At 36.7% G+C, this 24724-nt stretch overlaps 2 protein-coding genes across 2 annotated transcripts; one reads left to right on the forward strand and one right to left on the reverse strand.

Annotated features, from left to right (window-relative positions):
• Positions 1–1082: 1082 nt before the first annotated feature.
• Positions 1083–12620, forward strand: LOC105460919 (cleavage and polyadenylation specificity factor subunit CG7185-like). Its single transcript, XM_011707411.1, is given in 13 exon segments — positions 1083–1225; positions 2722–2734; positions 2737–2790; positions 3478–3702; positions 4013–4240; positions 4418–4900; positions 6309–6432; positions 6727–6840; positions 7718–7998; positions 8451–8748; positions 9017–9281; positions 11635–11715; positions 12371–12620. Coding segments are annotated over 13 exon segments (2385 nt in total). The 5' UTR covers positions 1083–1175; the 3' UTR covers positions 12540–12620.
• Positions 12621–17857: 5237 nt separating this feature from the next.
• LOC105460920 lies at positions 17858–24106 on the reverse strand. Its single transcript, XM_011707412.1, has 6 exons — positions 23932–24106; positions 22778–22888; positions 22377–22610; positions 20207–22182; positions 19439–19556; positions 17858–19046 (listed from the first exon to the last, which is right to left on the reverse strand). The coding sequence occupies exons 1-6, from the start codon at positions 24028–24030 to the stop codon at positions 18795–18797; spliced, it is 2790 nt and encodes a 929-aa protein (XP_011705714.1). The 5' UTR covers positions 24031–24106; the 3' UTR covers positions 17858–18794.
• Between the last annotated feature and the right edge of the window lie 618 nt (positions 24107–24724).

Below are 24724 nucleotides of genomic sequence, written 5' to 3' on the forward strand. Positions count from 1 at the left end.
AAGAGTGGACAAAAGATTATTATTCTTGGACAAATATGGACATATTGTGGACAATCTAATGCCATATAGATTTTGTCAAAATTCGCATTTAGGGGTGCCAACTTCACGCAGCTTAGCTGTACCGAGGGTAACAAACACGATCGTTTTATGTGACCATCACGTGCTATTTTATTATCGACAGTAGGAAGTTTACATGTTAATTAATTATTTTTAAATTTTCGCAACGTTTGCCGGACAAATGCACATATGCGTACGGCAAACGTTGTGAAAATAAAAAAAAATACGTGTACACGTGTACAACAAACGCGTTGCTTAACTTGAAAGATATGCAAACTTTTCATTGTCGATAATAAAGTAATGATTTGATATGTAAAAAGATCGTATTTGTTATCCTCGGGGCACAGCCAAAATAATTGATAATATATCATCAATTCTTCAATCCCCGAGCCCACTTGACAGCTACGAAAATTAATTGCCTTTGGTGCCGTCTTTAATAAATATATATCTCATCGTCGGCGGCTGTCATAGACATATACTATATATAAGAGGCTGCCCGCGCTGCAGTGCAATACTTCATAATTGTCAGTAAAATTATAAAACATATCACAGCGTATACGCACTTGAGCTGCGTTCGGAAACATCGCTCAAGTGTCTCATCGTATCATTTTATCCTTCTTGTTCACCGAATATTGAACAAGGATAAATGATACGCGAGAACACTCGGGTGACGTTCCCGAACAAGCAGCTCCTTGGTGCTCGGCCCATGTAAAGACCTTGATGCTGAACTGATTAAAGCCCGAGATACGATAGAAAAGCGCAGCCAGCGGAAACAGAGGAGACAGCAGATTTCAACTCTTACCGGAAACTGTGTCGGGCTCCATGCAAAAGTCCGCACTTAAAAGAATTCAGCCTGCCAGAAACCGCGGTCTCGAGCTTCACATGCAAGAATCCGCGCTCCCGCGTCGTCTCGCCGGACTCGCGCCATTATGGTTCAGTGGTGCCACCAGTCTCTCTCTCTCTCTCTAGGAACAATTACTCCAGTCCTCTAACGACCGGCCCGTCCGCGCGGCGGCGCTCTCGTCGCACTTCCCCGGGAACCCGGTAACTCGCGACGACGCTTGGCGCCTTCTGCCGCATCGCAGCTGCAGTGAGCGTCGGTATACGTAAAATGGCGGATGGCGACATTGATTTGTACGCCGACGATCTCGAGCAAGATTTCGCGCAGGTAACACGCATTTCTCTTTGATAGCGATAAAACGGCAGGAACAACGCGTTCTCTATTCTCCCGTGCGTCCGAGGATAATAAAGAGGAGCGGTCCGCGCGTCTCTTGACACACATTCGCAACCTCGAACCGACGGGGGATCGCGTCGCGCTCGGTGTGACGCGCCGCACCGCCGCCGCCGCACCGTGCCGCGCCATACCGTGTTGTACAACGTACCGCGTCGCGCGCCTCGCGATCATCACTGTGTTGAGCGGAGCGATCGCTGCTCCGCGTCGATTTCGCGTGTAATCGGCACCGAGACTTTGTGCGCCGGGCATTGTCGTTGCTCGCGCCGTTGATATCTCACCGTGAACGTTACACTGTGTTGGGCCTCCCCCCCCCGCGGCTCGGCTGCCTCGAGCCGGCGTGAGAGAGAGACGAGACTGTACACTCCGAGGAGAGCGACGAGCGCCCGCGTGCGCGCGCGCGCGCGCGCGAACGAGCGAGAGAACGAGCGAGCGAAACGTACGCTACAAACGGTCGCTAGCTTTAACAAGCATTTCACGAGACGACGAGCCTCATTCCAAGAGTGTTACCTCTTTCTTGTTGCCGCGCAGTTGACCGATCGCCTGTCTAGCTAGTGCCTGTCTGCTGCCGTCGATCGCGCGCGCGATAACCCGTTCCCGGAGCTCTCTAAGCGCTAAACTCAGTAATACGGGTTCGCAACAGGAATCGACCGCAAAATGGTGCTAGCGGTAAGGCGAATTATCGTGTAGTTAACTCTTCACCTTTTTTTTTCGTTTCACTGCTCTCTCTCCTTCCGCCTCCTCTCTCTTTCTCTCTCTCTCTCTCTCTTTCTTTCTTTCTTTCCTACCTCTTCCTTTGGCCCTTATGATTTACAATCCTCACGCGCACGCACATTCTTTTACGTGCAAATATACATATGTATACTAATGTGTACAAACATATGTATACGCACACATATACACGTACATTGCGATGTGTATCGCACTGCATGCGAGATTACATTTTCTTTGCATTTTATTTCTTTCTAACGATTTTATTTCCTATTCTCGAACATTTTTTCTTTTGCGAGAAGAAAAAAAAACGACGTCGAGTATAACGCAGCAGGGATTGAAACCGATTGTAATTTCATGCGAATCGATTTTTATTGCCAAGAATCTTGGATCGCGGGTGGTTGGATGGTGATCAATCCTGCAAGATAAGATTATGTATACAACTTTTATACATGTGAGAAAAGTCGAATGGCAGCGTTCTGTTTAATGTATTTTTAGCAAGATTTTTTTTTTGGAGTCTTCGTTACATTTTATTATATTTCAAACGGAAATGTGGCCACATTTTTGCAAAAAGGAAGGAAATAACAAGTAGTAACAGCGTGTTTCGCAGATAACGAGATTCTGGCGCCGTACCGAAGTCTTGAATTACAATGCGTTCAATCTCTGCTCCATCGTATCTTCACAATGCAAAAAAAGTCTGTATATCTGCATATCTGTTACAGTCGAAGTGTACGATCGGTTGATCGGTTGAACCACAAGGTGCGCAGGAAGTCGCGTGTAATAAGAAAATGGTACATCTGACGATTTTTTACATATTGATGTAATTTATTTTCGTAAATTAGTTTGTATATACTGGGCTCTTGCAAAAGTGTCTTGAGATCATTGTTGTTATATTGAGCGTTTACTTTCAGTCTCGAGAGTTTTCAAAAATTTGGCGATTTTAAATTTTCGAATTGCTCTGTTCCTTCGTGGTTCTTGCTTGTGTGTGCACTACTTATACTTGATGCTCAAATAACAAAATGGACTCAATACGTTTTTTTTAATAAAATTGATGATACATTTCTTTTTTTTTTTTTCAAAGAAACATCTTCTAATTAAAAATTTAATTAAGCTTCTCTTGGGCAAACACAAGTTGTTTAGTAGCTTTAACAATGACCGTGATAAAGAAATAGCATAGGCTAAACTAATAGAATACTTGTCTGGCATTGTACTCTCTGACATTTGAATACTTTGTAAAATTCTTTTGCACTTTGACTGTAACATATTTAGTACATATGTGTGTGTATTAAATAAATATTGTAAAATAATTTATTGCACATATCATTTGTTGACTAGTCTGCTTCTCATCTAATATACAGTTAAAATTACTACTTTAGTATCGCTGTAACATATCACGCGTTTCTTCCGACTTAAAATATATTTGATGTTTCGTGCTGCACTTGTCTTACTATAATGCTCGTTTAATGTATCTGTTTCAGGATGAATTCGCTGGGGACGGTGTTGATCTTTATGACGACGTGATTGCTGCTCCAGCAGGTGGTAATGGCGGAGTCTCTTCCGGAAATACCGGAGATGGTGGTGGTGATACCACGTCTCCGAATGAAGAAACTAATGGAAATGCGCCTTATCACCAACTCGGCAATAATATACAACCGAATCAAATTGGCAGACGACACCAGTTATACGTTGGCAACTTAACATGGGTATATACGGATTTAATTCCAATATCTTAAAGACTTCTTCTTCTCTTGTTACTTCCAGTGTAGTCTTTTACTTTCGCTGTGTAATATAAATGAAAACATTATGATGTACTCTTTGATGACAAAAAACTACACCTATAAATTAATTTTTTTCAAACTTTAACATATATTTTCTTTCTTACGATCATATTTATGATGTTTTGCAATACAAAGATTTTTTTATATTTTTTCATCAAAAAATATTTGAATTCTAATACTATGTTTTATAATATTTTCCTTGTTAAAAATTATTTAATAACGATTTTATTTTCAGTGGACGAGTGATCAAGATATAACAGATGCTGTTCAGAGCATCGGCGTGACTGATTTTGCAGAGGTGAAATTCTTCGAGAATCGTGCCAATGGCCAATCCAAAGGTTTTTGCGTAATATCGTTGGGTTCAGAGCAAAGTATGAGAATATGCATGGAAAGGTTGCCCAAGAAGGAGTTGCACGGACAGAATCCTGTAGTAACTTTCCCTACTAAGCAAGCGCTCAATCAGGTATGCATCATTGTGCATTATGCATCATAAAGAGAAAATATGTTTATATTAGTGTACCGTAGTATATACAAGTAATATGCTACAATATTCACAATAACGGATACGCGTGAATTATTATGAATATCACAGCATACACGTGACCTATACACAACTATCTTTTTTTCTATGTGTTTCTAGTTTGAGTCGCAGTGTAAGACGCGACCTGCTCCGGCTCCGCAACAGAGTCAGAGCCAACGTCCTCATAATCCACATCAACATCAGCCACCAATGCCACCTCATCAACAGCATCCCCAACACCCTCAACATCCTCAACATTCACAACAGAATCACGGTCCTAGAATGATGATGGGTCCCCCACAGGGTGTAAGACCACAGAGAATGCCGCCTCCCGGAATGGGTCCACCGGGCCCCGGTGGACCCGGTCAACAGGGTCCACCGCGTATGCACGGTCCACCGTTGGGGCCAGGACCAGGACCGCATCATCCGTTGCCCGGTCATCCTAATCAAGGTCCGCCGCCCGGATATCAACAGGGTCCGTGGAACGGCCCGCGGCCAAATGGTCCCCCGGGACCGCCTAGGGGTGGACCTAGTGGGCCCGGCGGCCCACCTCAGCAGGGTCCGCCTGGGCCAGGTCCTGGCCAGCATAGACCCCCGGGAATGGTATGTACCACAAGCAGATTTCTTTGTTTCTCTTTAACTGGCAAAATATTTTTTTAACATGCATTGCTGCATTGTATTTCCACATCTATTTAGCATTATGTTTAACTGTAATGCGATTAAATTTAAAGTTTTTGGTGAACTTTTTACGCTCTGAATTTTATTTATAGCAAATATCTTGAAGCATATGTACTAAAAATTGCAACAAGAAATATAAATGTAAAATATAAGTTTGATTCACTATTTTTAAACAACCTAAATTAGAGAATGCGAAGGATGCTATCCTTAACAAAAATACATTTTTAAAACATGAAATATTAAAAAAATATGTAAACTTAAATATGTTAAAATGGATTTACTTAAATCATGGTCATTTACCACATGAAAAAAAAAGAAACTTGCATTGTAGAATGGTATTTGTAACTTCAATGATCGCTTTAGAAGTCGTTATAATATCGTTCTGAAAATTTCCGTGGTGTATTGTAACATTAAACGTAAATTATGTATCAAACTGTGCAGAATCTGATTACTAATAAATACATCTAAAACATTTTTTTATTATTTTGATAAAATAATCTTGAAATTTTTTGGAGGATAAATTCATAAGGCGATATATAAATTTGTAGATCTGCACAGTTTCTAAAAGAATCATTTAATGCATGTCTATTGATTATCATAGTACAGGTTTAAATATGTTTTGCACTTACATGTCTTACGCGTAAACAGAGTTGCACTAGAGACCTTTCAGAAGCCAGTTACCATATATCACAGGTAACCGATAATGAGGTTTTCTTTTCATTTTCGAAACAATTTGTTTCGTAATAAATTAATCATTTTTATTATATTACTTGAGTTCAAAAACCTCCAAATTGATAAATTAAATCTTTTGTATAAATAACTGGCTACTTAGAAAATAAAATGATTATTAAGAAATAATAGTAATTGCAGCATTACACAGAAATATTAATATTTTAAATATATTAATTTTCCTAAACTCTGTTGTTTGGAGACTAGGTGGGATTTACATTTTATTAATTCATAAAATTTTACCACACAATATCGGTCATCTATAACAAACATACATATGCATACAAATTTTTGATAGAAATTATCAATAAAATATATGTTTCTAAAAAATATGGATCTCTATTGAATATTATAATATTCAATTAAATTATACAATAAACATAGATGCTAAATTTTTAAGAGAATATTAAAACGTTCTGTTAAATTTTATATTAATGATTATATTTTTTATAGAAATTTTACAGAACAATGCTAATGTCTCAGTTTGTTTCTTACAAACTTGTTCTCTAATTATAAAATGACTTATTTTTCTCGTGAACCTAGACAATAATTATCTATGTAATTATGATAGAGTGAAATAGAACCTTCATCTGTCTTTATTCAGCAATTTCATGGTGGTCCACCCGGGCCCGGGCAGGGGCCTCCACGTGGCCCTCCTGGACATCCTGGTGGGCCTCCGGGGGATCCCAGAGGAGCGCAACCGCGTCCTGAATGGAATAGACCACCAGGTTCGTAGCGTAAATCGATTTTTTTGCCTATTCACCCAAAATTTTTTATTTATTTCTGTGAAATCTCGTTTATAACGCAAAACCTTTAAGATTTATTCCTCTGAAACATCTTGAATGCTTTTGTACTATCTTTTTTGCATGATTGAGTAAACGATAGAAAGGGAAAAACAACGACGAGACGGTGGGAAACTTATGAACAGAAATACGTCGAAGTAGTAGTAGTGCACTATGTTATTTTCGATTTTGCTGACAGTAGATTGGTATTACTGATGAGACTGTTCAATATGTGCATAGGAATGCATCATGGGCCTCAGGGACCACCAGGTTTCCCTCAACATCAACATATGCAAGGGCCGCAGCCTGGCCAAGGCCCACCACAGAGAGGACCTCCTCCAGGTTCTATGGGTGGTGAGAGACTTAGAATGCTCGTTCAATGTTACAAATTTTATTAATCAGTCGTTTTGCTACATTGCGAGTGCATGATATTGAGGGAAATTGATCTGGCAGAAGCATTGAGGTGCAAGGTGTTTCAAAGGATCATTTCGATAATTTGAAATTGTCAAAACAATCAAGGGTTATTGAACTTGCTGATTTCTAAAATATAGGCTCTGGCACAGACTTCTGCACAACGCATAAGACATAAGGCATAAGAAAATCAACCAATCAAAGTCCTTAATTTTTGATTTGAATTGTTGATTCTCTTATGCCTTACGTTTTATACGTTATGCAGCGTTATGCAAAAGTCTGTGCCAAGGCCTTATCACTGATAAACCCCACTGTATATTTTATTCACAGACGTAATGAGTACAGACTGCGCATTCTCTGTCTTCTGATTTCAACATCTGTTCTCCATTAGAAACGCAATACGTCGAAATGTATTAGCTCTCTTTAATATTGTTTATATGTATCAATTAATATTTAGAGAAAGAAAGAGAAAACGATATGCACTGTTACTTCGTTCTTTCTAAACAAATAGTGGCAACTTCATTGGAATACGCAGTCTGTGCTTATCTATAGTTTTATTGCACATCATATTTATATACTGTATATTTTCTTGAGTTTTGTTGAATATTACTATTTATTATTAAAGTATTTAATTTACATAATGAAGAAAGTACATTAACGATTTATTTCAATATATAATTTGATTTTGAAATTAGGATTTATTTTCATTATTCATGTGTTTTATTAACTGTCTCATGTGTTTATAGTCACGATACATTTATCATTTATATTTGACAAATAAAAAGTATTTTAAGTTTTAATTAATTGAGTACATTATTAGGTCCAGGTGGACCGCCGCCGGGACATGGTGGACCGCCACAAGGTCCACCTCAGGGACCGCCGGGAGGGCCGGCACCTCATGTCAATCCTGCATTCTTTCCGCAAGGACCACCTCATCAACATCCCGGTCAACACCCACCGGGACCTCCCGGCCCACCTCACGGCCCGCCACATGGGCCACCTCATGGCCCTCCTCACGGTCCTCCTCACGGTCCACCTCATGGACAATCACACGGACCACCACATGTACCACCACATGCTTACGGGCCACCGAGTGCACAAGTATTATCTTATTATCATGTCTAAGTATATTTTAACCGAAATATATTTTAACGGTTAATGGATAATTTGTCTTTAACATAAATTAGTTTTGATAACCATGTTTTGATAGTTACTACCTCATAAGGTAATTATTTACAATAGGAGAAACAGCTTCGATGACCTTGATAGTTAGTTAATAACAAAGGACGGGTAACGGCTAAAATTTTTCGAAGATCATTCAGGGATCTGATCACATATCTGATCACATTCACGATCTTGATAACATATGTCAAGGTCATCGGGCAGCTGGTTCCCCTATTGTAACCCGCAGTTTATTCAAATAAATTCGGCGCTTACTAATGCAACGTTATTAATGCAAGACGGAGTAATTTTGTAGATATTTATATTCAGGAAACATTAAGATGCAAATACACGTTTAATATAATTTTTCATATTGCTTTTATATTTTATAGGCTCCTTACGGAGCACCCGGGCCTGATCATCGCCCGGAAGGTCCACCACCGCTCACTGAGCAAGAATTTGAGGAAATAATGGGCCGTAATCGTACAGTATCCTCGTCCGCGATCGCGCGAGCTGTGTCCGACGCCGCGGCAGGTGAATACGCAAGTGCCATAGAGACTTTGGTGACTGCTATCTCGCTGATAAAGCAATCCAAGGTAGCTGCGGATGACAGATGCAAGATCTTGATCAGTTCCCTTCAAGACACTTTACGTGGTGTTGAGACCAAGAGCTACGGATCCGGACGTAGAGGTGAGTTGAACATATCTGTTTGCAGTGTGTTTCATCATACTCAATAAATTTCTGTTAAAAAGTGATCTGAATTATAACTCTAAAAAATTTCGTATTAAAAGAAGAAAGAGAATGGCAGAAATAATTAATTAAAAAATAATTTTTTATATTTTAAAATATTAAAAGAGTTAATAATAATAATAATAATAATCTTTTCTCTCTGCGGACACATTTCTATTTTGTCTTAAAACTAATCGTCTATCTCACATATAATGAATTTTCTTCGCAGAGCGTTCGCGTTCGCGTGACAGGGAGCGCAGTCATAGGAGACGACGCGAGCGGTCCAGGAGTCGGGACCGTGAGTACCGCGAGCGTAGCAGAGATCGCGAGCGGGAGCGTGACCGGGAGCGTGATCGCGAGAGAGAAAGAGATCGTGATAGGGACAGAGAACGTTATTACAGCGAACCATATCCGAGAGAGCGTTCGCGCAGCAGGGAAAGAGAGCGCGAACGTGAAAGAGATCGTGAATATAGAGAGCGAAGCAGAGAAGAAAGGTAAGCCAAATGATCTCACCAGATTAATCTCTTAATTATGTCACTATTCTTTATTCTTTATTGCGTATTATAAGTGCGTTGTATAAAAGATTTTGTCGAGAGAAGCTCTTTTTTTATAGGGATCTTTAGTGTTAGAGAGAAAAAGAAATAGATTATATTGATGCTAATAAAATATTATGTATTTCGCGAGAGATTTCGTTCAATAAAAACACAATAGGAATAGACTGTTATTATATTCTATACAACAAAGGATTAAAACTAAGTTTCCATCTCTCGATAATCGTATTTTTCTTCGCGTGCGACACATTGAAATTCATATTTAAAATATTCAAAGAATGGAGAATTTTAATTAATAAATTCTCCTCCGTTGTTGAAGGCATTGCCAATGAATTTTTATATTATTTGTATCGTGACCGAGAATTAAACGTGAACGAATCTCTCGACATCATTTTTGTCAATTGTAAATACGGAACGCTCTGAACGAGTAACAAAAGGTTGAAAAAATCAATATATCTATAAGCAAGGAAAAGGAGTCTATAGAGAATATCCATAAGCAAGGAATGAATATACGTGGCATACTTGCTTATCGATGTTTCGATACACCAGAGTAAATAAAAGCGCACCTTTTTATTACCTCAACCGTAACATCGTCTCCATTCGTTGTCACTTCAGATCATACCGTTTGAATTGTTGCGCAATAATCACAAACGAGGTCAATGCTATGTCTATCATATACTTAATTATAATGCAACGCGATATTTATAGCGATACAGCTGCAATTTATGTTATGGGTTTAAAATTATCTATGGATCTTGCAAAATCATGTTAAATGTTACATCACGATTTTTTTTCGGTTGTACATTTTGCCAATAATTTTTTCGTGTATGATTATGATCGAGCATTTTTAAATTTACACAGTAATTTATAAGGTTTTATTGTATTCCATGTTTTTTTTTTTACGTAATGGTTCCTATGTAGATAATATTTAGTGTATTAAGTGATGCACTAGATAATACGAAGTAGTACTTTTATTTATATTTAATTGTTATTTTTTTTTTAAAGAATAAATTGCAGCATTATTGATTATTTATTACCGAAGTATACTATGAAGTATAGGACGACATAAAGAGTATAAACTCTGTCCATGAAAGAGTGAAAGTTAAATAATTTTATTCAAGTAATATGCTAATGTGTTACATTTTTAATAATGTTACAATTATTATGTATTTTTTATAATGAGAATAGCATCTTTATGGTGCTATATTTCAGGTATACTCGCACGAAAGTTAAACGTAATTAACTTAACAAAAAATGGGTAATGACTACTAGAAAAGTATTTCAATGTAAGACGTTATAATATATAGATTGGTACAAAAAGTCTATGTACTTTTTTAATTTGTTTATAACTTACTACTCTCTTACATGAATTCACGTTGTGTAAAAAAGAACTGTATTCTCTTTTTGATTTTTCTCACATATGCAAGCCAAATGTGACTTTATAAAGCACGCGTGAAACAAGCCACATATGCACAGTTGAGTGTAAGATTCCGTTATACGCGGCCGCTCATGATTTTTTAGTTGTTCATCACAATTTAATTTTAAGAGTACGCGAATACATTGTGTGTATTTATATATCATCTTTTATTATCGCACTATATTTTATAAGAATAATTCAGTGAACAGCGACAGAAAAATGCTGACTACTGGATAAACTATAGCTTGCCAGCATAAAAAAATATGCAATGCGTAATAAAGGCAATCAACATATTTTAATGATAAATATTTTTAATTCACGGTCCATGCTCATGCTGCTCTTAAAAAAAATTTGTATAATATAGTGACATAGAAACATGAAACCCTGTAATCATGTACGAGCTATCATTTCAAAATTATAACTATATGAGAAAGATTAAAAGTGAATTTCAAAAATATTCTAATGTGTTATTTCATCTTTGTCGCACAATCTACTTCTTTTTCTGTTCTCTTCGGTACATGGTACCAGGGTTAATGTTAAATCATAAATGTTTCCGTCCCGAATCATCGTCCCGAATCATTGATATAAAGTAGTATTTCACTAATTTGGATGTGTATATTGAATCTTTATAAATTGCTATTTTGGATTACAAATTGTGATTCATATATATTCAGGCTTTTTGTATTTGTATGTGATTACCTTGTAATTTATAAAATAGCATAAGTCTCACAGAAATGTGTGTGTCTCTCTCGTTGATATCGAAACGACAACGAGCCGAGCTGTCGTCACTTTTAGGATAATTTTTGCTTTTAATGAAATGTATTAAGCCTGGTTAATAGTGCGTAAACCCGTCATAACAGAATATCCATTTTCCATTAGTACAACACGGCAATCAGCCAGGCCAAGAGTAAAAGAAGAACCGCCAGAGACGGCACCCGTCTCGTCTTCCAAGCCGACTAGGTAATTGACTTTTTTTCATTACGGCGAATGCATGTAGATTTAAATAAACGACGAAATAAATGGTGGGAAGTGTCACGTGTTCATTGCGTAGGCAAAAAAAAATTTATTCTTTTCTTCATTTTTCATTTTGGACAATTGAGGCATCGAGGAGAAAAAAAAGCATATAATATAGGATAATAAAGTAAGAAAAGCTTTAATTAACGATTAAAATAATCGAAAAGACAGAAACTTTGTTCTTCAATTAATAGATTTTCTATTGCTGGATTTAACAGAAAGAAAAGCATCAGGGAGAAGCATATTACATCTTTAGGTATTTATATTGCCGTTTGTAAAAATTACGAAATTACTACCGTTTTTTTTACGTATTTGCTATCGTTACAATTGCATAAATCATATCTCTGTTGTACTTGTTGCGTGCCGATTTATTTGTGTGTATGCGCTTTCGTCCACAAAATATATCGGTTAGCAGAATCATTATTAGAAAAAATAGAGTGAGAGAGAGACAAAGAAAGCGGTATATATATATTTCATCGTTTCTTTTGTATTCATGAATAATACCCGAGATTAACGTTTTTAGTAAAGTGGACTCGTAGATATAACGAAGTGTTGCAAAGCAACATTAAAGTAAGATAATTGGCTGACGTGACTTGTGTAGGTATTATGACGATCGCTACAGAGAGCGCGAGCGAGAGCGAGATCGAGAGCGAGAATCGAGCCGAAGACCATCCGAGCGGGAACGGGAACCGGAACGGGAACGTGAACGGGAACGGGAACGAGATCGTCGGGATGAACGGGGAGACTCTTCACATCGCTCAAGACACTAAAGAAAGAAAAGAAAGAAAAACCGATAAGCACCGAAGACGACGACGACGCAGCAGTCATGTCGACATGTCATAGGATCGATGATGAAGCAGCAGCAGCAGCACACACTCTCACACACTGCGCGCGATCCTCGTCTCTTTAATCTTTAAAGTAAAAAAAAAAAGTATATGCTTATAAAAAGTACGAGCACAATTGAGATATCCAAAGATAATGATATGATTTTAATGATTACTAATGACACACGGCATTATCGAGGAACATTGTAGTCTTTACACGGTAAAAGGGTAATCGAGATTTGCTTAACGGATTTGCTGCTGTACGGTAGCGTGGAGTATTTAGTAGACACTACTAAATAGAATTTCCGAATGTTCGTGTCTTCTTCTTTTAAGATAGTCAAAACGCAAGAGCTCAGTATAGAATTGCCATCTGAAATCTCTTCATTGATCGCGGGTGTCCTTTTGTCTTTTACATACATATGTATTGATATGATTAGTGCACACTACGTGTATACACGTATACATATATCTATATAACTGTTATGATTAAGGAAATATTCATTTAGTCCGAGAGTGGGTTTGTAAACGAGTATAGTTATCGCGTATGACTAAGTTTCGAGGGATGGAAGGTAAGAAGGAAAAGGAAAGAAAAAAAAATAAGGATATCTTGACTCGAGATCGTTCAATATGATCGTGATGCCCAGTGACAAGAAGCGAGAAGGGGAGCAAGAAGGCGACACAAGCAAGAATGGTTCGGCTTCGAGTGAAGGAAGAAGAACGAAGATATCTACGCGTGAAAACCATCAGCTTTCTGCACGGACGAGATTCAAGATTGTATCTTAACGTAATACATATATACGCTTTCAAAAAAATATAAATGCCAAACATGTCTTTACTTTATTCATCTGTACACACAAATTCCTGATAACAAAAAAATGAGAACTATGTTTTTGTTTCTGCGATTTTATAAAGTTCCCGAGTTCACAAGTTCTCGAAAGTTTCTCGAAAAGCTGGATCGTTGTGTGTAAATACGTATTAATTCTCTGATGCGTATCATCCATAAGACTCATAGAACCTTTCACTTAATGTCACGAGAAAATTGTATGCGCATCCGAGGATTAATGATAGCGAAAAAGGAAATAGTCTATTATTAAGTGAGATAAATCTGAATTAGAAATTATATACGATTCGCTTTTCGAAGAAACGAAAGTACTGAGAATGGAGTACGTTTTGTAATAAGAAATTAGGAATAAATGTGCTATTATCATGTTTGTGAACTATACAGATTGTCGTTGCATGTATCTTCTACGAAAATCTGCAGCGTAATCTACTATTGTTATTAATAATAATAGGTTTTATGAAGTATATTACGAACGAAATGATATTGATTAAATTTCGTATCAATAATATTCATAATACCAGATTGTATAAATGTCGTAAAACATATTTGGGAAAATTTTTGGTCTCACGAAACATCATATAATGCAATTATTCCTATACAATAAATTCCTGATCTTTTATGTTGTAAATTGTAAGGCTAAGTTAAAAAATGCATGAAACTTTGGTTATAATCACTTTGATGTGCTATACGAGGTATAAAGTCAAATGACTATCACATTATTGACAAGTAATATTAAGAAAGCCAAAAGCTGATATACAAGATACTAATAGCCAAATTGTTCACTTGATATTACGTAAGCGCCGATCTGTGTATCGTATAAAATATCGACATATCGAATACAGTACATGATAAATTGTGTATTTTATTATTTTTATAAACAAGTGATGTGAACAATTTGACTAAAAGCATAATTTTTGAGTTTGTTCTTGCGATATATTAATATATTTTGCACATAATAGAATCATTTCAATCTTGAAAGAATTAAAATTTTCAGCAAAATAATTTTGAAATGCAAATTGCTGGCATTTTATCTACCAGTTCAAACCAGGTGCATTCAATTTTTAAGAACGGTATATCAATAGTTATATTCGTGAATTTATTAAATGCACTAAGATTTGACTGAAATTTTGCTAAGTATTGTTGACGTAGTTCTGTATTCTAAAAAGAAAAGTGAGAATAGTAAGAGAGCAGAAAGAAATAGAAATGTTTGATAAAGTGTACCTTTTATGTATAATTTATTCTGAGGGTATTTGTACAAGATACAAACTTTTTTTCCTTTATCTATGTAAGTTTACATTAATTTCGAAAGCAGTGCCTCTTTAGTTTTACGCCCGACTAGCTTTAATGTAATTTTGCGGAAGGATGGAATTTTATCTGTCTTTTTTCTCTTTTTTAGGAATGGAAGAAATGAATCTTAAGAAAAAGAAAGATATACGCGTTAAAGAGACGTGTATATTTTCAACAGCAGAATGTCATGCAAACGTTCCTGCCTTCTATATGCTATATAAATTAAGAAAATCATGAATTATTTCCATGTAATCTTGATAATCTCACAACTCTGTTCAAATTTCTTATCAATTGATATATAGTTGAAGATGATAACATGCGTTTAACGTTACGATCTATCACCCACCGACGCTTAAAAGAGTTCTCTTCTTTTTAAGACAGATTATTTCTGCATGATTTATACGCATCCAATGTTTTAATTTTATTTATGTCAGAGAATTTGACACACTCAAGGAATGAATCTTTTAATCATTTATATATATACATAAGTATTATAAGAGTCGCACGATGCATCAAATGCATTTTTAAGTCAATATTTTTCTAGACATCTGTTGATAAAAGTGAAATTTTAAGAGAAACTATTCGAGACAAATTGCACATTTAATATCATTTAAATAGTACGAAATTGCATTGTAAAATTTTAATATGAATTTACGAAATATGGATTTACGAATTATTTGCGCATCATCAAATTTCGACTTGTATTCAATAAGAAATCTTTTAACTAAAAATTTTGAGAAATTACGCTATGTAAAATGCAACTGTATGTAATTCTGTTCATGTTTAATTATTATACAGTTATATTTGGCATGCTATTTAAATGTTATTAGAGCAAAATAGCTTGCTTGCTATTTTCGTTTTTGACTGAATCATTCGAGAACGGCGTACTATGATGAATTGATATTGAATTTTTAAGTGCGAGGCTTCTTTAATGAAATTGCATTGCATTTAAATTTATTCGAGAAATAATAGTCTTTTAATCGTGATTACAGCATTTTATTTTTTATTGATAAAAATACGAAGCCTCACATACAGTATTATTGCAAGTACTTAAATGACTTTGATATGGTATTACCGCATAGGAAAGCATCACATATATAATTATAATGTGACAGACATGTTTTACAAATATCAAAGTATCTTCTGAAACCACGCACAATATATCCATACTGTAGAATCGTGTTCTAAGTGACTAAAAAGACGTACAATATATGTTGCCATACATCTAATACATCCCGAAAGCAATTTGATATACGTTCTACCAATAAATCTGATAGCTCTGTCAATTAGAATTCTACCGTTGGTGTTTTGTGCGCGGTTTTGCGCGATCGCAAGTGAGGGGCGGCAGGAGAATTGAGCCGCCACGCAGTTTATAATCGTCTGCATAATTTATTCCTATGTACATTTATCAGTTTTTACTCCAAACTTTGTTTGCTAAGTGCACATTACCTCGAAAGGAAAAGCTGAGCTGTTTACCCGACAGACTCAGAAACCGCAACCATTCCGTCGACGTATTATAAGTCACTATTGCGATTATTTGTCATACCTTTGATTTTACGTAGCATTTTATTTGCGTAATAGAGTAGTCGCCGCGCGCGCTTCTCGGCTCGAGAACGACGCGAATAAAAAGTTGCCTGGGAGAGATATGTATGGACGTATAATGGGTAAGTGCAACAAACAACCGAATGCAACTCCAACATTTAATTATACTTAATTTTAAGTGTATTATTTTTGCGTACAATACGAACGGATATGCATTTTTCTCGTGGAAAATAGACACTTCCATTTACTTTCACGATATTCTTTTTAAAGAAAAAGAAAAGTAAGAGAACATATTTTTGTAAACAATTTGATGTACACACGTAATTTGATATTTTGCAAACTGCATTAACATGTTGTCCACTGTGCATGTGTTACTAAAATCCTAATCTTTTTATTTTATTTGTAATCATGTATACAAATGGTTGAAATAATTTGATATGTATTTAAGGTGTTAAAACAATTGCACAGCGGAGAGCAACGTGTTAATACCATCAATATTCTATACAAAGTGCTTCCTCTTTATAATTCGATCTCGCTGTAACTGTCTATTAGCAAAATGATTATCGGATGAGAAAATGTATCGATAATATTATAAGCTCTCTCAGAAGATCTTTAATTCAAATTTCAGAATAATGTTTTATTTTTATAATTTTATAATATGTATTTTGAAATAGTAAATATTTTATATAATTATATATGTAATACATAAAAATTATAAACAACATTTTATTCTGAATTTCGGCACAAATTGTAGATCATCTAAAGTGGGCTTTATTCGTCAACGTATACATTTTCTCTATCACCGCACTCATACTCAAAGCACAGAGTTTTATTTTATGAAAATTTCAGTACACGATTAATGATAATTACTGAAACCTATTTCTAAAATGCTAAAAAAAAATGTTAAGCGTTGCGATCTCAGTCTGCAAGAATGGAAGCATAAAACTAGCAACTGTTTATCTATAAAGAGAAATTTTCTGCTTCCAAATTATATTATATAAAATTTATCAGAAACACGATGGTACGACATTAATATCTTACGATTTATTGTAATGAAATATTTTGCCCGCGATCGTGCAAAGATAAACACTTGCGTTTAATGCAAGTTTTGCACGTTATGATATTCACTAAAAGAGAAGATGAAACGTCTATTCGTGAGTAACTTAGTGTGCAATCGTAACTCAATATTTTGCTCAAAAACTCATAATGCTCAAACCGTGTCATGCCGTAGCTAAAATTTATATATACGGATATATTGGTAGGAAATTTTAATACTGTATCTGCTAGCCATATTATACTTTTTTAAATAATTATATATACAAAAAGATTATATAAATTGTGTAAAAAGCTAGGTATAACAAAGATTATCTAGTCACATTACGATAGTAAAGTTTTTACACATTTTATTGCCATTTGAACTGTGATACCGATATACGATCATGCAAAAGTTTTTAGTAAATGTTTTTCTGAACTTAGTAATTCCATGCGATAATAAGCTTTATGTTTTGCTTTTATATCAAGGAAATGATTTTCGGTGCTATTGCATTACGCAGCGCACAACGTGTTTATAGAAACAGTAATAGAATCGTTCAGATTTGCGTAAACAATTTTTATATGGATTTATTTATTCATAAGGATACATATGTGTCGATATTTAAGTATATAGAGATCTTGCTGTAAATGTACAGATCTGAGCAGACTTATGAGAATATACGAAACGTATGTTACATAATAATGTCAACACATTATGTTAAATCTCAGTTTAATGTATCTCGAATGATCTAGATTTTTTTTTGAGTTTTTACTTTGCTGAAGGATAGTCTGCAAAACCGTAACGAGACTTAGGAATGCCAAATGCGTAATAATAGGCCACGTACGAAGTTATATATTTACACGTTGTACGCGTGTAATTGTAATAAATATATTTCGATAACGTCAAATAAGGTAAGTGATAAGACAAATAATGTAATATTCATGTAAATCTAGATGTGTATTTGCCCTCCTCTTGATTTCTCGCAAAGAAAACTTAATCGACTTAACTTAAGCGACGTGAGAAATCGTGCGAGGATATTTTATTTATTGTACGCGCATGTCTAATGACTCTGTACACGAGAAACTATATAATCAATCATTGCAGTTGTGATTAATGATAACACATTACAATTATCTTATAAAACGATCTTATAAAAGTGATGCCATTTTGATAATGAACAAAAGTAGATAAATTCGAAAAATGTGTGCTCTAACGAGATGATACGATATAATGTTTGTATTATAGATAGCGATTTTGTTCCGCCTTATAGTTTACGATATTCCTCTTGTATCGTCCAAAACTTGCAACTGTGATAAAAACGAATGTACCGAGATAATAAATCCAAAGATTTGCGACGATATAGAAAAAAATATCTTTACTAGATGGATAATAAATGACATAAATTCGAGTACGTTCGAAGAGAGCTTTATTTTAAGAGAAATGTATATATGGTACGTAACTTCTTTTTTTTTTCTATTTGACTTATTTACAATATTAACTAATGAAGATTGCATCTAGTGAGCTTTCTCTCTATCATACAATTTACATGATAGGCGTGGCCGCAACGGAAGATCGCGACTCCATTGTCACCTAGCAAAATCGGCGTCTGTAGAGATAACGTGCAGCCCGGGCACGTCAATGCTTTAATCCGATGTCGCATACCCCAATGATGAGCGCCTGTTCCGAACACATTTTTATCGATCGATCGTCTTAAATCTTTCTCGAGAACTTTCGCCAGCTGTTCACGTATCTATGACAATAAAATTAATACGGCTAATAATTAATAATTTAATATTGTCCGTTTTAATTAATATTTACTATCTATATTCACATTCTGGAGGGGAAAGGGAGAATTAAATTACTTAAGAATCATACAACTTGACCATTTTAATCGTTAACTATTGCTTGCGGAGTTCCCTTTATTTGAAATTATTCAATTTAAATAAAATCTACGGGATTATAGCGCATTTTCTGTTAGCAATATTTTTTTAACAAAGATTTTGAAAGAAACTATAATTAAGATTGAATTATGTGATTCACTTTGTATATCTAGAAAATTTGAAACATTTCCAGATGACTTGTATAGATTGATGTTATTTGGGTATTTCATTACTTTTACAATAGAAATGATAATGAGATTACCTGTGGTGAGCAAACTGTACCAAATTCCGATGATAATTGATTAGTTTTACTGAAATCAATCGACTTCTTCACGCCTCGGCGATGCAGCATTTTTGTAAACACGATCGACTGGAATATACTTTAATAAAAATAATATATTAATGTCAATATCTAGCCGAAATTAATTTAATGTTTTAACGTATACGGAGCGTCTTTGATGATATATAACTGTATATTATTTTAATTAAATGACTTATTTATAGATTTTATTTTATTTTATCTATCATTTTATTTATTTATATAACAGTATTCATTGTTTTAAAAAATTGCAATAGGTCAAGAACACTATAATTTTACATAGTGTTGTATTCTATATTCTTCTACAATAAACAGAATAATGAAGAATTAATAATCTTTTATATTAAATATATAAAAGATTACTAATTAATGTGGCAATATATAAAAGTTCTATTAGTCATAAAAAAATATTAAATTTTATGGAAGTTCTCTCTTTAATATTTAAAAATTGTTTCCAATGACAAATTTTAATATTACAAAAAAATTAATATTTTTTTATAATACTAATTAATTTTTCAGATATTTTATATGTATTATTTGTTAATTATTAATGAAATTCTCTCTCTCTTTGACATTGACTACAAGATCTGTACATCTATATATATATAAGCGTTGGGAGAGAGTATCTACTATCTATATATTTCTCTTCTTTACAGAATGATGACAGAGTATACATATACTCTTTCCCAACGCTTGAAGATTTTTCGCTACCTTCTGTCCAAATCAATGCCTGGCATCATACTCTCCAGCTTAATCAGAAACGCCATAGCCTCGTCCGGTCCCTCTCTCCTCATGATCTCTCTGGCGATCCCGCTCCAGTCCATCGGTACGTTGCAATCGGATCGCTTTACCAACGGCGTCGCGCAGAAGAGGCAAGTGCCGTCCTTGATCTCGCTCAGGCACGTGCTCACGCAACTCCACTGTTGCTCGTTCAGCGCCGGCAGAAGGAACGACAGCACGACGTTGTCTCTGGTCTGAAGGCACTGTCTCAACAGGTCGTCCAGCGCGTTGCGTCGCTCGACGCGGATCGGCAGGTACGTGCGCCACATGTAAGGTACCCTGTCGCAGATGTTGCCGCACTCTTTCGGCAGGTCGTCCGCGTATCTCTTGACCAAGGACTCGCCGACCGCTAGGAACTTGGGTTCCACGGACTCGTCCATCGGGTAGGGGTAGCCGCAGCCGCATCTGGAGTAAGTCGGCGCGTTGATCTCGATGAAGGCTCGCGCGAAGTGTCGCACCACGTATTCGCCGCCGACATCGATCAGCCGCGTGGAGGTGTTCTCCAGAAACATGTTGTAGTAATGCAACTCCGCGACGCGAGTAACCTCGTAGATGAAGCTCTGAAGCCCGGGCGAGTCGCGATAGGAATCTTTGACAGTTCTCATCCTTTTGTCCGTCTCCGAGATAATTTCCTCGATCTCCCTCTCCGACATACTGGGTCTGATGCTGTTCGCCACGTCGTAAATCGACCGCAAGTCGGACTGCACTCTGTGCGTAACGTTCTCTTGAAAATCCGGCTTCTGACCACCGTCATCTTTGGCATCTAACATCTCGCCATCGTGATCCGAGTCGAGCGTGTTCTCCGAAGCCGTTCCGAGGGCGTTTCCTCGCGCGAGATTCTCTTCCCGTTCCTTCCCAGATTCTACTTGAATCTCGGACGAATCGTCGCTGGAGATTTCGGGAGACTGCGACGAGGACGTCGTTTCACAGCCGTAGGTTTTCTTATTCGCGAATCTATCGTCGTTCTGCGAGCGCACGACTACGATCCCGGAGTCCAGTTTGGCCGGTCTATTGTCACCGCCGGCTTGCAGAAGCGTCATCAACGGCCGCAGCAGCGCTTTCTCGTCCCGCGGCAGATTTTCCACCTCGAACAGCCCGACAATTTCCTCGGTGCCGACGGCTTTCAACAGTTGCGTCTTATATACAAAACACGCCCTCAGACACTCGCTGTACTGCTCGCGGCAGTACAGCCGCAGTAGCAGACTGTCGAGCGACGACAATGCTAAACAATGAAATTCGCTATCACAGGTCATCAAGTAGATCCGATTGTCCACGATCGCCGTCATGCTGATGTTCGTGTACTCGTTGCTCCACAACGGCGTGCTCGCGTTCGTGCTCGGATCGATAATGTACAGGCCGCTGGTCGTGTGGGAAAATAAATACTTGCGTGCAAGTACGAACAGGTGCGAGAAGTTGACAGACTGCGGCGGCCACTCGCGCTCCGTCACCTCCAGCTGACTAGATTCTAAGGTACTATCCGATCGAAATATTGCTATCGGAGGAATGGCCAAAGCCTCCTTGAACTGATGCGTCTTCACGACGATCCCGTCGGCCGAAACCTCCCACAATCTCGAGCCGGGTCGCGCGCAAAATATCTTCGAATGATTCTCGCCCAGGACATTGCTGTCGTTGTCGGAGATCAAGTTGAACGCCCCCCGCGTGTTGTTGATGTTCCTCTCCTCCCTCTGCGCGCTCAAAGTGTCGCTCTCGTGCGTGTAAAAACACGCGCCGAACTCCCCGTTCCGCGGCTTATTGCCTATCTGCTTGTACTGCTCTCGCACCGTGTCGCAGACGTAGCAGCGCGTTAACGTGGAGACCAGCAGCAGAGGCGAGAGGAAGTTTAATTGCACGACGCTGGAGTCCAGATTCATCAGCGTGCACGCTGGAGTTTGAAACATTCCATTGACCTAATCGCAAGGGAATATATGCGTAATTGTTTCGATTGAAATACAGAAAAGTATATTAATATATAAATTAAGATCATGTTGCAGGAATATACATTATTAAATTGCACATAACTTTAGTCTTACCATAAATTGTGTATTGAAATAAATATTAAACTTGCTGGAGTGCATTCAATTTAGCGTGTTACGAACTTTACCGTGAATATGGACAGCACCATAACGGAGACCCTGCCGACTGCATCTCCCACGTATATATCGGTACTGTTGTTATTCCAGCAGATGCAAGTGATTTGTTTATACATGTGTTCCGTCGATACTGATATCAATTGCGGAGTGGATTTCAGAGAGACTAGACAGACGGTACCGCGAGTTGTTGCTAAGGCCACGGTCTTCTCGTCAGGTGATATCGCCACACGCGAGACTACACCCTCCTAGTGGAAGACAAATACAATATTAATAAACCAATTACATATCCAATAATCACAATATGTCATGCGTTAGTAATCAACACTTTATTAGAACATATATATTTCTAATTGTATATTTAAAAAACTGACGATATATGTCTTAACATAATTAGAATTAAAACGTCATTTACCGATAGAGGTATTATTTGAAGAAATGAACATGGTTCTCTGGAGAACAAGTAGACGCTGCCACTGGTCGAGCCGAGTATAATGTAACTTGCTGAGGCGTTGAAACATGTGTACTGTAATTACATCATTTATGACATTATTATATATATATGTATGTTATAAGTGTATGCAAAGTTTTAATCTTTTCTTACGTTTTCGCTTTAGATGTGCAATAATATTTATCAAAATTTTGCCCTGATTCTCTATAATTTTTTGTCATCTCTCATAAATTCAAAATTCCTTTGCGAAAAAAAACATCGGCTTGTAGATATCGAAATTGTCGATCTAAAATTGTATCATCAGCCATATCTCGAAAGCTCTGCTCACCTTAAAGAATGCTGCATCGAATAAGATAATCCGAAGCCAAGTCTGATTAATACGAGAAAATTTCTCACGTTAAAAATGATTTGTTGAGTATGTGCGACCTACAGTTGACACGCAGCAAAATGACCATCCGGTTTACTTGTCCATTACTTATACAATCTTTTATCAACTCTTGCACAGAAAAAAAAACGCAAAAAAGTGGGAATTCATTTGAAATTTAAATACTTATACCAGAACGTTGAAAAAAGACTAAAACTTTTGCACACATATTCGAAACTTTTACTTTTGCATCTTAGAGTATTATGAATATTATAATATCATAAAATTAATCAAAAATTTGGAAAAACAAAACAGATTTTGGTATCTATATATTTTATGTACGTTGCTGACAGGGAACATACTTGTCGCTATACAATTGAAAGTAAAAAGTTATGCAACGGTACTATAAATAAGTAAATAACTAATGACTTATAATATACATATAGATACACAATGATGTATCGTAAGTAATACGATATCGCGTGTCAGAGCAAGAGACCTGTAAATGTATTTATTTCTACATTCAATCTGAAGACAAGAGTCTCGAAGCGCTTGTCCGATATTGCGAAATAGAAAATATATTATCCATTTTATTGATTATTTAAAAGCTAAGCCGATATACGGGGAGCAAGCCGTGTGATGAATTTTTTGACAGATACATACATTGTGTACCGCCCACTGTACCGCTCGGAGAGTTAACCTCTCTCGCGAGTTACGTGCGAAGGTGCGCGAGCACCACGCGTGTTCCCGCTACCTTTATCCGCTGCGTCGAGTTGATCGGTTTGTACAGGATCGAGTTGATTTCCTCACGTTCCGACAGGACGTAAGGAAGATCCGGTACAGCGGGATACATCGTCCAGCATTTTCCTCTCCGAATCGCTTCGTGCTCCAGCTCCGACTGCTCGAGTCGAGTGCTCGCGCCTCCGAGTGAACGCGCGCAAACGGCCTCGATGGATATCGATATTCGATATTATCGACTATTCGATATTTCAATTCAAAGACTCTTAGATTTAAACGATTAGTAATTAGGATAGGCACTCACAATTATCAAAGTCAATAACGCGATAATTAGTGCGTGGCTAATTTAATTTTTAAATACAATGAATCTCCTTCATACATCGAACGTATTTTTGCCTTCTTCAGCTGCTGAAGAAGATCTAAAGAAGGCAGAAACGGTCATAAATTTCATAGCATATTACAGTGTGCAGTAACAAACAATCGTTAAAATTGGTAATAAAATGATAAGAAATAAAGCTTTACCGTCTATTATAGTTAAAGTTAAATTACATATCAATCTATACGTACACACACATACACATACACATACAATCGAATAAATAAACAATATCTCCAACTTCTTTGATCCTTTCGAACAATTTTGTAAACGCTTGCTAAAATGATATTTATCTAGGCTTAGTATTAAACACTCAACAGTACAGGACATTTGAAATGGGTCGAGAAAGAATACACTCACAATCAGCATGGAAATATTTCAAGAATAAACAATCTTCTTGTGCAACGTGCATAATCTGTGAAGAGACAATTAA

This window comes from Wasmannia auropunctata, unplaced genomic scaffold, assembly GCF_000956235.1.
Source record: "Wasmannia auropunctata unplaced genomic scaffold, wasmannia.A_1.0 LD313680.1, whole genome shotgun sequence".
NCBI lineage: Eukaryota > Metazoa > Arthropoda > Insecta > Hymenoptera > Formicidae > Wasmannia > Wasmannia auropunctata.

What these genes read in the sequence shown, in the direction of transcription:
- LOC105460920 (XM_011707412.1), bottom strand. Translation starts at nt 24,030, where the DNA reads ATGTATCCCGCTGTACCGGATCTTCCTTACGTCCTGTCGGAACGTGAG. An exon ending in GGCATTGATTTGGACAGAAG is followed by an intron (nt 19,557 to 20,206) that starts GTAGCGAAAAAT and finishes TTTTTATTAAAG; the next exon opens with TATATTCCAGTCGATCGTGT. An exon ending in GTACAGTTTGCTCACCACAG is followed by an intron (nt 19,047 to 19,438) that starts GTAATCTCATTA and finishes TTATTGTCATAG; the next exon opens with ATACGTGAACAGCTGGCGAA.